Source organism: Bactrocera tryoni, chromosome 3, assembly GCF_016617805.1.
Source record: "Bactrocera tryoni isolate S06 chromosome 3, CSIRO_BtryS06_freeze2, whole genome shotgun sequence".
Lineage (NCBI taxonomy): Eukaryota > Metazoa > Arthropoda > Insecta > Diptera > Tephritidae > Bactrocera > Bactrocera tryoni.
The window spans coordinates 77,293,226-77,307,674 of NC_052501.1; the positions used below are offsets into that span (position 1 = coordinate 77,293,226).

The window sequence follows — 14,449 nt, forward strand, 5'->3', positions numbered from 1 at the left end:
AATTAAACGAATACTTAGTCGGCGGTCTAAGTTCAAAACTTTGAACTTTGTCGGTGTTTGTCGGAGTCGCAGGTTTCCCAGCATGGTCTTCATCAGCCATCTCTTCCCGACCCTACAAAAAGGCCTCGTGCCACCGAAACACATCACTTCTTGCTAAAGCAACATCTGGGTAAGCCTATTTGATCATATCAAACGTCTCTGTCGCAGATTTTCCGAGTTTCGCTCACCTCTGCTCTAACGAACGCTGCATTTTCGGGTTGCAACGCTCGCAGAAACACATGCGCGAAAGTGTTTGTCCTGACCCTCCAGGTGCTCGGGGAAAACTGACCAGCAGCGCGTTCGTTAGCTAGGAACACGCTCCGAAGGCCTGTCGCGGTGGAAGAAAATCAGTCCAATTACTTTCCCATTGTACATTGCTGAGGTCCTGATTACATACATATAAGTTCTTCTGAAGACATTATAAGGCATTCTGCAATTATCCTGAAAGCGGTAAGGCTGTGACCTTCTAGACCCAGCGATTAAATTGTGGGCAACGTAGTTTAACAGTCGGTATGGTAGTTTTCTTAGTGCAAAATGGACCGATCGGTCTTCAGAAAAGAAGTCGATGTGGACCTATGCAAACTGATAAAGTTAAATTCTTAGACATTTTCCCAAAAAATATACAAAGTAATACAAAAACACATATTTTACTATTATAAATTTAATTTTATGATAATTTTCATTAATCAATGATAACTTAACTCTTAAGCGATTATATACATACATATGATTATGTGTTGTATTGTCATCACTAGCAAATCTTAGAAAAATATTTTTGAAAAGGTGGCAACGAAACCTAAACAAACGTGCAATTTGCTATTGTTTACAAAAATTGTGTTTGGCTTTATTAACACGGGGGGTTAAATTTGACGAGGCAATAATAAAATGCTGAAGGATTTACAACAATTGTACGAAATGCACGCGGAAGAGCTTGAGCATGTGAAGAAGAGTATTACGATATATCTGCTGAAAATAGATGCAGTGTATGATAAATTTACAAAAAACAAAGAAGCGCTTGAACAACGGAATGCAATCGCTATGATGGCCTATGACAAATACTTCACAATACTTTCGAACATGCTAGAAGTCGCTCGTAAATTTAATTTTCATTTATTTGTAAATGATTTGGATAAAAAGTCAACGCGTACCTTGTTTGAGGCATTGGAATCATGTGAGCGGGAAGCACATATTAAATCTAAAATGTGCATGGAAGAGGAGCAACTTAGCTACGACTATAAAAATTTATCCATTCTACCTGCTGAAGAAAATGAGGATATAGACAAAGAGCCGTGCGCTGTAGAGTATTTCAAAAAGGACATTTCAATATATAAAGTAGGAGGTTTAATAAAAGCCTCAGTTACCTATATTCTTGACTTGGATGCGCTGTATTTTTATATATGTGATGCGGAATCTAAAGACTTTCAACAAATCGCAAATTTGAAGAGTATGATCCATCTTAAGCAGCATACTGGAATTCCAGCGGAAGATGAAGTTTTTGGTCTTGTACTGGATAATACAATTCTCCGTGCTATACGCATAAAATCAAACGAAAATAAAACACAAGTATTACTATTAGACTTTGGTGAAACAGCCACAATAACAGAAGCAGACGTGACCTACCGTTTACCAACAGAAATGCAACGTATACCTGCCCAAGCAATGTTATGCAAATTGACGGGAATCAATGGTCAAAAGAATATACCGCATAAGGAGTTGCAAATATGTTTACAAGAATTGGAATATGAGAGCACAACATTCATCTTAAAATCTAAAATAGACAGAGAGGGTACATTGGTTTTGAAAGTCTATGAAGAAACATCCATGATAACACCATTGACACCCTCTCCGGCATCAATAGAAACTTCAAACAACAGCGAAGAAAATGTGGATAAAACAAACAACACAAATCCATTTAAAACGACTATGGAATTCACCATTGATGACAGTGATGAAGCTATACCTCTGTCTGCATTACCCAATAATCCAATATTTACCGAGAGGAAGGGTCTTCCCAATGGTTTGACCGCAGAGGAGATGGATATTTTGGCTGAAGAACCACTCAATACATCCAACGCAATGAAAGCGGTTCTAGGTTACAACCCAAAAGACGAAAAACGTCTTTGCCGTTTTTATGATCCGAAAACTGGTGCTTGTTTCAAGGGCGCCAATTGTCGGCTAGAGCATAGTCCATCACAACCAGAGGGATGGACTAAAGACAATATACCTACAAGAACTATAATTGATGATTATTCGCCAGTGACACGTTATTCAGCCGGTCATATGATAAATATTACTGTTACACATGTGGGGCATATTGAGTATTTTCACGCGCAAATAAATGATCCAGAAAATATTATGGAACCGCTTATATGGAATGATGATGATATACCGCAAAGTATGCATTTGACTAAGCCACCACTGTTGTACGATCTGGTTCGGGCCCAATATGAAGATGGACTATGGTATCGCGCTAAAATAATGGATTTTGATGAATCTGCTAAAGTCTTCAAAGTATTTTATGTCGATTATGGCAATTATCAAAATGTCATGCTGAAGCAATTAGCGTATTGTGAACGGTCAACGGAGCATTTTCCATTTCAAGCAGTACTATGTAGACTAGCAGATATTATGCACAATCCAGAGGCCTCTGTTGATTTGCATGAAAATGGTATTCGTACTTTAAATGCCCTAATTCTCAATCATTCATTCGATGTCAAGGTTGTAAGTCATGATGATGATTTAATAGTTCGATTCATGGGAGCGCCATACTCTTCATTTCCAAAGAGACTTATTTCAATGGGTTGCGCTAAGCAATTTCATTCAAATGTATCTAATGATACAAAAATTACTTCAGTCATCAAATTGAATTCATCCATTTAGTTATAAATGTAAATGCAATACACCTAATTAAAATATTAGAGTACGATATTTAGAGAAATCAAAAGATGTAATAAACATATTGGCTTAATTCCTTTATAAAAAACTATAAAAAACCGTTTTTTAATTAATTTAGTTAATCATATACATTAATTATTGGTAATTCAAAATTTGTGTACTGTAATTAACTGTGTTAGCTTAGTCAGATTAAAGAAAAATGTGTTCAAGAAAATGTTATATGGATTTGGTATTTTCTACTTATTTAAAAAAAATAAAAAAGTAACTCTTTCCTAATACTACTAATAACAGTAGTTATAATATAATTTCTACTTGAAAAAATTTAAACAAATACAAAGCTTATATTCATTTATTTGAGTTAATTTGAAGTGTTCACATATTATATATAATATGGCAACCCTTTTGTACCTCAATTGTCAAAAGTACTAGCGCCAAATGTGTCTACATTTGTCCGGCATCAAGAAAAATAAGGAAATAAACAATAATCTTGAATAATGCAGGAAGATCAGCCAGCCATATTTGTAAGCATTTTCATACATTAATATAATAATATTACCAATTTAATAATTCCGCTTGTGTTGCGATTAGGCTGTAGTTGACCCATTGTGCAGTCGGTATGCCAACACGCTCACGGGTCAATTTGTTTCTGGTAGCAAAATTGCTTTATCTGCCTTTCGACCAATTACCAGTAATACGAGAGATGCTCCAACTGAATCTGCCGGCAAAGATGACGTATTGATACATATGTTACAACCAGAGTTTGTCTTTGATGATCCCATCCTACGTAGTCTTGTGGCCGAAGCGAATTCCACATTTGTAGCACTACAAGAGCTTAAAAAACGCGGCTCGAAAGCAGAATACATAAAAATTTCGCGTACTTATCGCAGTATTATACGAGCATGTCTTGAAAAATTGCAAGATGCTATGGCAAGCGCAGAAGAAGCTGAAGATGCTTACGCACAAGCTAAAAATCAACAATACATTTCAATATTTTATTCCATTGAATGTGTGTGGCATTTAAGTGAAATATTATTTCTGGATCCAACACCATCCAATGCGGTAGTCCCCCAACTTCTCGATTGGATACGTTTTCATTTTCCTGCTTCGGAACGTATGGCCACTGATCTTCTTTTATTAGGTCGAGAAGCAAGTGATAACGATGATTATTGGCCAGCGCTCAAAGGCCTAATAATGCAGGGGCAAGTAGATGTGGCACGTGCTTTGCTACATCTACACCCACAAGCTGAAACGCCTCACTTCAAACTAACAGATCAAATATTGAAAACCATGCCCACTTATAGTGTAAGTAGCATTTCGGAAATATTTTCATATGATTATAATAGCTATTTATTATTTTTTTTAGATGCATGGTGCTACTTCAATACAAAAATTTCGTTCGCAGTGGCAGTATTGGCTCACTGATACCGAACGAAAAATTTCTGCAAATATTCTCGCCATTGAACCAAACCTAGAAGAACTAATTCAGGTGCGTAAAATCAATAAATATACGAATAAAAAAATAAAAATTTGTTTACAGTTAGTAACAGGTGATACACAAATGTGGAATACACAAATACAAGAGACCGAATATTGGTATGAATTCTTTCCCGGTTATCTGTTCTACACAAATAATGCATGCAAGCATTTCGAATTGGGCAATGCAGCCAACACATGGCTATCGCGTTGGGCGCGCCTCAAAGGACACAACAGTAATGAGTTGCAAATGAAACAGTTAGATCGTGTTATACTTAGTCTCATGGAAAACGATATGCATCAAGTTATTCATGCAATACAGCTGATGGCAGATAATCAGTGGTTCGTCACACATCTCACGGACTTGCTCTACAATGCTGGACAGTTGCAAGTAGTGGGCGAGAATCAAGTCAAGTAAGCATTACATGGAAAATAAAATTATGAAACGAAATATTATCCAAATAATTATTAATATACTTAATATTTAGTGAATGCATAAAATTGCGTGACTCTTTGCTTTATGATTTTGGAAGCTCATTAATGACACGCAACTCTTTGTGGCAATTAGGCATGGACTATCTGGACCACTGTGGCCAAGAGGGTAAGTTGCACAGCGTATTTATACAATTGCATTTTATTTTTATTTTTCTCGTTTGAAGGTCAAGCCGCATTAGCGTTACTGCTCACGAAAATACCCTTCCGCACGGAGAAACAGGCATTGAAAATTATCGGCATCGCACAAAAGGAAGGATTTTTCGAAGCTGGTAAAAAGCCATATACTTATGTATATTTTATCTTGTATAAATTTGTTATTGTTTTTCTAGAGCAAGACATTTGTAAAATACAGTCAAAGAAATCACTCGATGAACAGCGTTATGGAAACGCTTTAGAGTGGGCTATACGCTCGAAAGACACGCTCTATGTCACAACGATAGCGGATTTTCTATTAAACGTATGTGTTTTTCTTTTCATTTATTAGAAGATTGTGTATTGTAAAATTATTATTTTTTACAGCACTATTCCAAAACCGGTGATATGCTCTGCCCAGATGTAATTGCAAATATTGGTGCAAAAATGTTCATATCGCCACGTTTAGTATTTCTAGTGAAATATTTTGATTTCTATCAATTTTATCGCAAGCGAGATTTTTTGCCTGCTGCCGAATTGCTGGTCAATCTCTTAGAGTCGAAGATTACACCGGAATAGTAAGGAAAATTAGCTATTAGCTTGTTAGATTTATTAACATATTACGCTTTGCATTATTTTCAGTTTTTGGCCTTCACTACTCATTGATTCCATACCACTGCTCGAATCGAAGGATCCAAAAATACTCTCCAAAGAAACTTGCGCCATACTACAGCACTTGGAAACCGAACTGGTGCCCTTGATAGATAAGAAGAAAAAGCGTCTGGAAAAGTATCCGGATGTATGTTGTTTACATTTCAAGATTATGGACTTTATATTTAAGTTTTTTTGTTATTTTTTTAATTAATTTTTTTTTTCTTAATATTAGATTTTTATAATTATTTGTTTTTTCTAATTATATTATTTTTAATTATTTATTTTTATTTTCTAATTATTTGTTAATTTTTATTTTTTCTTATTATTATTATTTGTTTTTATTTTTTTTTATAATCATTTTTTTAATTATATATTTTTTTATTATTTTTTATTATTTTTTTTTATAATAATTATTTTTTTATAATTATTTTTTTATAATATTTTTTTTTTATATTATAATTTTTTATAACTATAATTTTTTTATAATTATTATTATTCGATCTTCTTTATAATTAATTTATTTTATAATATTTTTTTCTTTATAGGAACCAATCAACATTCTAAAAGACTATCGCATCGAAAATATTGAGGAAATCATCAATTTACTACGTTTGGCCTGCGCACGCAATTTATCACGCGCTATTATAATTGAAAACACTGTTATGGGTTGAATACTATTTATCATTCATATTTATTGTTTAAAATTTAAACCTTAAATACAAATTGTTTACACGCCGCTTTTAGACATAAAAAATAATAAGTTGTTTCTGATTGTGGTTCCTTAGTCGGCTTCTACATTGGCTCTGTCGTCGTTACTATTAGTATTGTTTACAGTAAATATCTCTTAATAATTATAAATACATAAAAAATGTAGGTAGGATAAATTCAAGTGGTTCAATATTACGATCCTATTGAATCATGTGTGTCAAAATAGGCTGACAATTCGTTGGAAACTTTCCAAACGTTTATTTCGTAATTACTTAATACAGAACTAAATATACAACGGGCGAGTATACTACCATTAAACAAATAAACTTAAAGTAAAGGAGTAGAACTACTTATCATTTAAAAATCATACCACATAACTTTCTTTCTTTTTTGTATATTCAAACTATAAGAAATTACAACAAAAGGGCATATAACGTTCCACCTATTAAGCTTAACATATATTTAAATTTTCACACAATAGATGCGGTGTGTGTAATACACAATACCGTAATTCATTTTTGTTGGTTTGAGTAACCATATAATCCTTAGTTGCTTTGTAATTACGTGTATGAACGTGTGTAATACTTTAGCGCATTGATGCATTGCCTCATTAACAATTTTTTTTGCTGCCTTTTATTTCGTTTTTCACTCGCCCCGTAGAGCGTTTACTACTTTCAGTTAAGTTTTCGTTTTTAATTGTTTTCTCTTTCGAAATTAATATTTATATGTATGTTTATATATAATACTAGAATTTTGCAGTTTTTAACGCATATATATTTTAGCGGTTATTAATTATACAACTATGTATATATGGCCATGATTACGTTTCGATTTTCTTTTGTTAGAGTATAATAGTGACTACAGGGTAGATATTTGTTTGTTTTGTTAAATGTAAATATTTTATATAAAAGCAAGATCGTAGGTATAAAAAATACAAAACTTTTGAAAAAAATATATCGAAAATTACTTGTTAATAAGAGTTTTCTAATATTTGAGTCAAATAAATTTAACAAAAAAAAATTCCCGGAGCTTAGTCAACACGCCAGCTAGGAACACTACTGTTGCTTGCACGAGTTTCACAATATTTGGTGAGGCACACTACTGTCCGATCAGTAATAGAAAACAAATGCAAAACCAGCTTTATATGTTACGATTACCCGTCTTGTATAAGAAACTTAAAATAAAATATGTATAATATTACATGAATTTCACAAGCTGCGGAGTAAGCAGCTAAGCTTGCATAATAGTAAAATTGAGAACATTTATACCAACAATATGGTAATGCGTACTGGTTATGCTCTTATAAGAACCGAGGTAAATGTGAATTATTTATTATTAATTTTTTAGTCTAATTTTCAACGAACCGAGAAAGTGAATATTTATGTCAACTTACGCATATATGCACATGCATAATTGTTGTATTTGTGTTTTGTGTAACTGAATATCGATTTTATATGTGAATCTTAGATTTTTCACGTTCCTATTAAGTTGCTTATTTGGAAACAGTATACTCGTACAGTGTTGGCGGTTATAGCGTATTTAATTTAATTTTGCATTGGATGTAGCGTTTGAAATGCCAACCGAATTAGCTGAATTTACGCCAACCGTGCCGGAGACAGCACTAGCCACAGCAATTGAACTTAAACGCGACAACGATGGTTCACGCTTTGGCGGTACAATGGGTTTATTGGGGGGTATAGGTGGTGGTGCACCACGTGCGCCAGCTGGTGGTACTGTAACGGGTGGTACAGCAATTGGCACTGGATGTGGCGCCGTCGCCGTCTGATCCAGCGAGTGCGATGCGGCAGCAGCTGCAGCCAAAGCTGCATATTTACCGCCGGGTGCACGCTGTATAGTTGCTGTCGGCTGCATTTTCACAGGCGATGGTGATGGTGGTGCACCCGCTACAATCGAACCAACAGCACCAACGACACTACCGGTTGTTAAATTATTTGCTGTTGAGGTAATTGCTGCTGATATTGCAGCAGCTACAGTTGTTGTGCTATCACCGATTATATTGCCTGCATTGGTTAATGCAACTGTTTGTAGCGGTATGGCAGTTGCAACTGATTGTGCTACTGCTATAGCGGGCAGTGCGTTGCCTACGCCGCTGCGCAATGTCTGACCGGGCGCACGTGCAATGCCGGTTGTTGGACCAGAAACGGGTACACTCGTTACAGTCGCTGTTGGTTGCACGATTTTCGCAATATTTACCATTGGTGTGGCACATGCATCATCTGTAAAATAGAAATTTTTTAGTTTTCTTACACAAATTTATAAATTAATTTATTACGTATGTAAAAGGAAAAGTAGCATAAAAACGATGCAAATGAAAAATGCCGCTAATAAAGCATGTGACACAAAATTTACTGACATTTAATAAACAATCAACATTATAAGGTATATGTAGTTTAAGTAAGACGATATAGTGAACATAAAAGTTGTAAGTCAGAGATTACCTTATACATTGTTAATGAAAATAATGCCGCGATTTTTTTAAGTGATAAAATGCTAATAAATAAAGTCACCTTTATAAATTGGGTTAGAAGAGGGTAACTTGGTTTGACTTTAATAAATAATGTTAGAAGAGTTTAGCAAAATTTTTCCGCTTGAAATAAAAATAATTCTTCAATTAAAATTTATGTAAATATGCTATAATATGTATGCTTATGTTGCACGCTCACCACTAAGAGTTCTAGCTTTGGCACCGCCAACAAGTGTTCCGCTCACACCAGCCGCCACACTTTGTTGCAATATCTGCTGCTGTTTCTTTAAAGCTTCATTCTCAGCACGCAGCAACGCTACCTCTTGTTCGAGCTCTTTAACTCTGCAAATGCAAAGAATTATTATACAATTTGAATTAACTTGACCAAAATAAGTACCGTGTCTCTTCCTTGGCAGCGGTCATTTTGAATGTTTTGCGTTCATTTTCGAACGCAGCAGATTGCTTCTCAATTTCCTCTTCCATACGTAATGACTTTTTACTCTCTTCTTCGAGACCTTCCGCAATAGTATCGGAACGTTGCTTCTCCTCTGCTAGTATTTGCGCCAAGTCCTCTGATCGTTTACCTAAGATGTTAAAGTATATAAAATAATATTTAAATAAGGCGGCTTTAGCCTAAAAATTGGTAACCAAACAACTACTAACCCTCTTCAATGTACTTCATAAGAATCTTTTTACGTTCAGCTATAAGCAAGAGAACTATTTGCTTTTGACGATTACGTTCGTAATCCAAAGTTTCTTGCAGCTTTTTCATCTCTTTTTCCATTTTTTTCAATTGCGCTCGTTCCTCTTCCAACTCTTGTCGTAACTTAGTTCTCTCTAGTTCTAAGCCATAGGTAATGTCATCACCCTGAGCAGTGTCATGTTCATGCTTTCGCTTTTCTTCCTCTAATTCCTGCAACATGCGCTGATTGTTTTCCAAAGACTCCGTAAGTATGTTTACCATACGCAAATGCGTGGCACGTTGTTTACTAACCATTTGATATTGTTGCTCCATTTGTTGTTCAATTATTTGTCGCACTTCCATTTCTGCTTGAGCCGCTTGTGTGGATGATTCTCGCGATATCATATTGCCGGCTAGTGCTATTTTATCACGGAAAATTGCCGCATATGGATCATTTGGTTGCACACGTTTTGAACGCAGTTGCGTTATATATTGTTTGACTCGTTCATTTCTTAATGCAGCAATTACAACGTCGCGAGCTTGAAGTTCACCCTCCAAAAAATATAGCATCTTTACAAGTTCACTATGCGGTATTTCGGTTCTTCCTAAAGTTTGGCCAGGCTTTTGACCCAATCCCGGTTTCATAGTTTGAAATTCATGCGTGGCGTTTATAGTTGCACTATTACTGCTGCACGCACCACCGCTACCCGCTAAACCATTATCAACTAACTTATCCACAAAGCGGGCAGTTCCGCTGTTTTCTGAGGCAAATGGATCCACAGAATTTTGTTCCATTTCGTCGCGTTATGACTTCACATAAAAGTACAAGTTTTATTAGTAATTCGATTATGTACTAAACAAGCTAATCAACTAGAACAGATTTTTACATACTTTTTTCAGTATTTAAGATAGCCTCTCGAAAAGAAACTAATGTTCCATAATAAACTAACACAGTTCAATTTAATTATGCACTATTAGTTAAAAACACTTCGAATCTTTAAATTTCTCTTAAAATTTTCCAATTCTTCCAATTTTCTTTGTTGTCATTTTTATCTCCTTATGTACCCAATGAAGTTTTAAAATGTCAAATCTGTTGCTGAAGCAAAAAAGAAAACCAGGGTTGCAAATACGTTTTTTAATATTCTTAAAAAGTATAAATACACTCTTCCCATTTTTTTCAGATTTAAAGAAAAAATTATATAAGTAGAAACACAGTTAAATAATAGTTTCTATTTAGATAAATTATATTATTACAATGTATTTGAAAAATCAATTTAATTTTTTTCATTTATTCTAAATAAAAAATTCGCCTTTATGTATGTAAGAATTTATAATATCTAACTTCTTGGCTCCCCAGAGGCATTTATTCATTTTTAAGTCTCTTTAACCGGAACGTTCCCGGATATGCTGTTTCAACGTAGTCGGACCATATGTAGATTGGGGTCACATGTGTAGGATTAGCTGGGCATACAAAGAGATGGTTAGAGTCATGCGGGGACTCGTTGCATGCTGGTCATATATTTGGTATATCGGCTCGATTCTGGATAAGTAGGAGTTTAATCTGCTACAGTATTCCGAACGAACCTCTGCGAATGGCAGGCACTTTATCGTGGTGCAGGGACAGTTGCGGCTTAACCGTAAGACATAAGGCAACCAAGAGCTGCCACCTCCAAATCCAGGGTGTTCTGCGACGCCCATGCACATTGGAAGATTTGCGTCCAGAAGGTAAATTCGGCTGTATTCTAATGAGCTTTCCCATCACCGTGCCGCATTGGGACGTTACGGTCGCCTTACTGCGTCATGGGGCTCTGGCGTGGCGGACCTCCCCTCTACCAGCATAGACTCGACAGAGCACTGCGTTGAGCCAACTCACTCCGAGGTAGCGAAAAGGCAACGCCTTCGACCATTCAAGCCGAAAAACGGAAAAGCGGGCAACAGGAGCCTCCTAGCTCTAATAGTCTGCGGAGCAACCAGGCACAGGTGGTCGGAAACCAACTCAACTCACCAAGGGAGAGGAGTTCAATATGCTCCATAACCGAAAGCATATGGACCTCACTGTCCGATTTGAGACATCAAGAGGCACCCCTTATAATCCGTAGTGTAGTGTTCTGGCATGTCAGAAGCTTCCTCGTCTGCGTTGCACTGCATCAAGGTGTCCATATTGATGCGGCGTAGTTAAGAACCTGCCGTCCGCTTGCCTTGTATGTTGCCAACAACGTTTTTTTTTTGTCTGCCAGCTAGCGACGTTAGGATTTTGTTCCGACTCTATACTTTGGCAGTGACCGGTTTGGTTTTTTTAAGAAATTATTATAATCAAAGAGAAGTAAATATTTGTTTTTAAAAATATTAATTTATTTTTTAAAAGTAAATGGCTTTCCTAAATTGTATGCTAAAGAGTTTCGTATACGCTTCCCCACCAAGCGTTCAGCGTATGGTACCAATGGTGGGGAACGTACAAAAATTCCACGCCCATGTGGCGTCCATGCTTTGAATGTGCAATCACTGGCATAAGGGACTCTCAGTCCCACCCAACCAGCTGACGATAAAACTATTTCAGAGCTGATTGCGTCCTCATACTTGCCCACAAGTTGGATAACTTCGTTAGAACTTTTTAATCCTGGCCAACGAGCTAGACGTGCCTCATCACCGTTTGGTAGGCCGAGTACTTCCGTGCCAAGGTATTCTTTGTACATTTTTTCAGCGTTCTCCGTGTGAGCAATAATCAAAGGTAGGCGTAAAGAACTGAATACAAATACTTTTACCCAGTCAATGTCAACGTATTTACATTCTACGAAATCCAAACGAGCTAAACCTGCCAGGAAGAGACTCATACCCGGTTTGAGGCGTATAGCTCTGGGTAAAATCATATTAGGAGATGTCAGTTGCTGCAATTCTTGTGTTGTAAGCAATTCTGTGAATTGCTCTGGGTGCATTACTCCTGGTGTGTCGTAACACCACTTAGCTTCACGATATCGTGGATCTCTTTCATTCAACGTAACTATTGGCTGTGTTCCGGTAGAGACAGCGAATGCATCAACAGTTTCTTCATTCTTAACAAAAGTCCTACCAATTTTACCAACAAGGCGAGCTGCGTTAATATCGCCAGTCTTCTGGGCTTTCTGTCGGCGATTTGCGTTCTCAGCGTACTTCTGTGAACGTTCGGAAGTTAGCCGTTGAAAACGTTGATATATTCGTATATCTGAAGGTCTGTGTATAGGAAACTTCAGCATTTGAAGAGTTGTACCTGGCCAAGGGCAGGTCGTCGCTTTGCGAACCAAATCCGTAGCCTCTGGACGGCAGTAATCAGAATTTAAAAGAATATTGAAGAGGGTACTTTTTCCAACATTCGTACAACCAACTAAATATACGTTTCCTTTGTATGCCCATATTTTGTGAAGTTGAGTTATAAGTTCTTCTATTCCGTAGCCTGTTTTAGCAGAAATTAAGCTAATATGTTTAATATTGAGCGAGTCGAACCCACACTGTAGCATTTGATCTTTTAAACAGCTTCTAACATGAGCCAAGTAATTGTTATGATCTCGCGGTAGTAAATCTACTTTATTACCAACTACAAACACTGGACGCTTATGGCCAAGAACGTCACCTATACTTGGCCATATAGAGCATGGGAAATCTAATAGATCTACAATTACTATTGCTAATGCATATTCATCTTTTATGCGAGATATGGTTTCGACATATGACTCGGGGCTTATTTCAATATCTAAGGCAATATCATAATTTTTTAGAAAATGACAGCGCTGACATGTTATGGTTTGAAGTTCTTTATTTGTGCGACCTTTGAATATCTCTGAAGGAATGTATCCTAGATAAAGTACATGATTTTTGTTACATAACATTCATATAGTTAAAAATTCAGCAACTTAATTGAACTAACCTGGCAAATTAGTCCGAGTACAGTGCAAATGCGCTCCACAACCACTGCAAGCCACGGATGACGGACTTATACTATTATCGGCTGTACCGTATGGGGGATGTTTCCCGTCATCGTTGCCCTCATAGAATTCATAATCTTCCATCCAATTGTTTGGAAAATGTTTATCTTTATTATCGTCCACATTAACACTGCGCTGTGGCTCTGCTATAAGTGGTTGTTTTTGTAGTTGTCGTAATGTACGCTTTTCCTTCAGAATCTCTTTATGTTTATACGCTCGTAGTTGTTGAGGGCTCATAAATTCTACTTGCTCTTCTAATTTGTTACTATATAAAATTAGAGGATGCTCGGCATACCTACGTTGTGCAAGATTCCATTCAGCTTGGCGTAAGGATAACTTATGGTCATTTTCGGTTTCATTGCCAATCTGTTGAAACAAAGTGCTGCTACAAAAGCGTAAATTGTACTTAATATAACTTTGTATAGTATATTTAATTGATCTTCGTAACGAAAGCATTTTAAAATACAGTTTTAATTAACATAATGCGGTTAATATCTAATTTTAAACAAAAACAAAACTATGAATTCACGTGCAAATAAGAAAATTGGAATAGTAAATTCATAACACAAAACAGCTGATAAGTGTTTGTTCTTGCTATAAGGAACAAATAAGATATGGGAACAGTTACTGACTGATGGGGCTTGTTTGTTTTATTTTATTGTGCAGTGTAACCAATACGAAATTTTCGAAACTTAGATTAAATTCTCATCAAAATAAAAATACAATATCGAAGCATTAGTTAATATTTGAAATTTACAGACCTATGTTCTGATATTTATCAGTCACATTCAACATTCATTTCATTTTTATGTATAGCAACCACATCAATATATCAAATATTTAATAATATTATAGCAACATAGTTTTTTTTTAAACAATACATTTTTAATGACGTATTAGGTTTGGTAATTGTATTTTAAATAATTATTT

The 14,449-nt window shown here is 35.9% G+C and overlaps 4 protein-coding genes across 5 annotated transcripts; 2 read left to right on the plus strand and 2 right to left on the minus strand.

Annotated features, from left to right (window-relative positions):
- The first annotated feature begins 861 nt into the window (after positions 1-861).
- LOC120772372 lies at positions 862-2,998 on the plus strand. The gene has a single exon (XM_040100958.1). The coding sequence runs from the start codon at positions 925-927 to the stop codon at positions 2,917-2,919; it is 1,995 nt and encodes a 664-aa protein (XP_039956892.1). The 5' UTR covers positions 862-924; the 3' UTR covers positions 2,920-2,998.
- A 430-nt stretch (positions 2,999-3,428) lies between these two features.
- LOC120770511 (nuclear pore complex protein Nup75) lies at positions 3,429-6,445 on the plus strand. Its single transcript, XM_040098046.1, has 10 exons — positions 3,429-3,455; positions 3,523-4,236; positions 4,298-4,420; positions 4,472-4,821; positions 4,896-5,008; positions 5,067-5,171; positions 5,232-5,359; positions 5,422-5,612; positions 5,677-5,833; positions 6,234-6,445. The coding sequence occupies exons 1-10, from the start codon at positions 3,429-3,431 to the stop codon at positions 6,357-6,359; spliced, it is 2,034 nt and encodes a 677-aa protein (XP_039953980.1). The 3' UTR covers positions 6,360-6,445.
- A 900-nt stretch (positions 6,446-7,345) lies between these two features.
- On the minus strand, positions 7,346-10,616 carry LOC120770512 (CTTNBP2 N-terminal-like protein). 2 transcript variants are annotated; one of them, XM_040098047.1, is made up of 5 exons: positions 10,455-10,616; positions 9,545-10,373; positions 9,279-9,465; positions 9,081-9,223; positions 7,936-8,633 (listed from the first exon to the last, which is right to left on the minus strand). In XM_040098047.1, the coding sequence occupies exons 2-5, from the start codon at positions 10,356-10,358 to the stop codon at positions 7,936-7,938; spliced, it is 1,842 nt and encodes a 613-aa protein (XP_039953981.1). In that variant the 5' UTR covers positions 10,359-10,373; positions 10,455-10,616. The 2 variants fall into 2 exon arrangements, with proteins under 2 accessions (XP_039953982.1, XP_039953981.1); XM_040098048.1 differs by lacking the exon at positions 10,455-10,616 and having other exon boundaries at positions 7,346-8,633; positions 9,545-10,358.
- A 1,277-nt stretch (positions 10,617-11,893) lies between these two features.
- On the minus strand, positions 11,894-14,104 carry LOC120772220 (nitric oxide-associated protein 1). The gene is made up of 2 exons (XM_040100700.1): positions 13,462-14,104; positions 11,894-13,389 (listed from the first exon to the last, which is right to left on the minus strand). Exons 1-2 carry the CDS (start codon positions 13,973-13,975, stop codon positions 11,915-11,917), a joined length of 1,989 nt encoding a protein of 662 aa, XP_039956634.1. The 5' UTR covers positions 13,976-14,104; the 3' UTR covers positions 11,894-11,914.
- Between the last annotated feature and the right edge of the window lie 345 nt (positions 14,105-14,449).

Bases quoted from the DNA above. Each gene is read 5' to 3' on its own strand.
- LOC120772220 (XM_040100700.1), bottom strand. From the start codon at position 13,975: ATGCTTTCGTTACGAAGATCAATTAAATATACTATACAAAGTTATATT. The intron at 13,390-13,461 runs GTTAGTTCAATT...TACTTTATCTAG, and splicing joins TACTCGGACTAATTTGCCAG to GATACATTCCTTCAGAGATA.
- LOC120772372 (XM_040100958.1), top strand. From the start codon at position 925: ATGCTGAAGGATTTACAACAATTGTACGAAATGCACGCGGAAGAGCTT.
- LOC120770512 (XM_040098048.1), bottom strand. From the start codon at position 10,358: ATGGAACAAAATTCTGTGGATCCATTTGCCTCAGAAAACAGCGGAACT. The intron at 9,224-9,278 runs GTACTTATTTTG...TTGCATTTGCAG, and splicing joins GCTGCCAAGGAAGAGACACG to AGTTAAAGAGCTCGAACAAG. The intron at 8,634-9,080 runs GTGAGCGTGCAA...TCTATTTTACAG, and splicing joins CAAAGCTAGAACTCTTAGTG to ATGATGCATGTGCCACACCA.
- LOC120770511 (XM_040098046.1), top strand. From the start codon at position 3,429: ATGCAGGAAGATCAGCCAGCCATATTT. The intron at 5,172-5,231 runs GTAAAAAGCCAT...TTGTTTTTCTAG, and splicing joins GGAAGGATTTTTCGAAGCTG to AGCAAGACATTTGTAAAATA. The intron at 5,834-6,233 runs GTATGTTGTTTA...TTTTCTTTATAG, and splicing joins GTCTGGAAAAGTATCCGGAT to GAACCAATCAACATTCTAAA.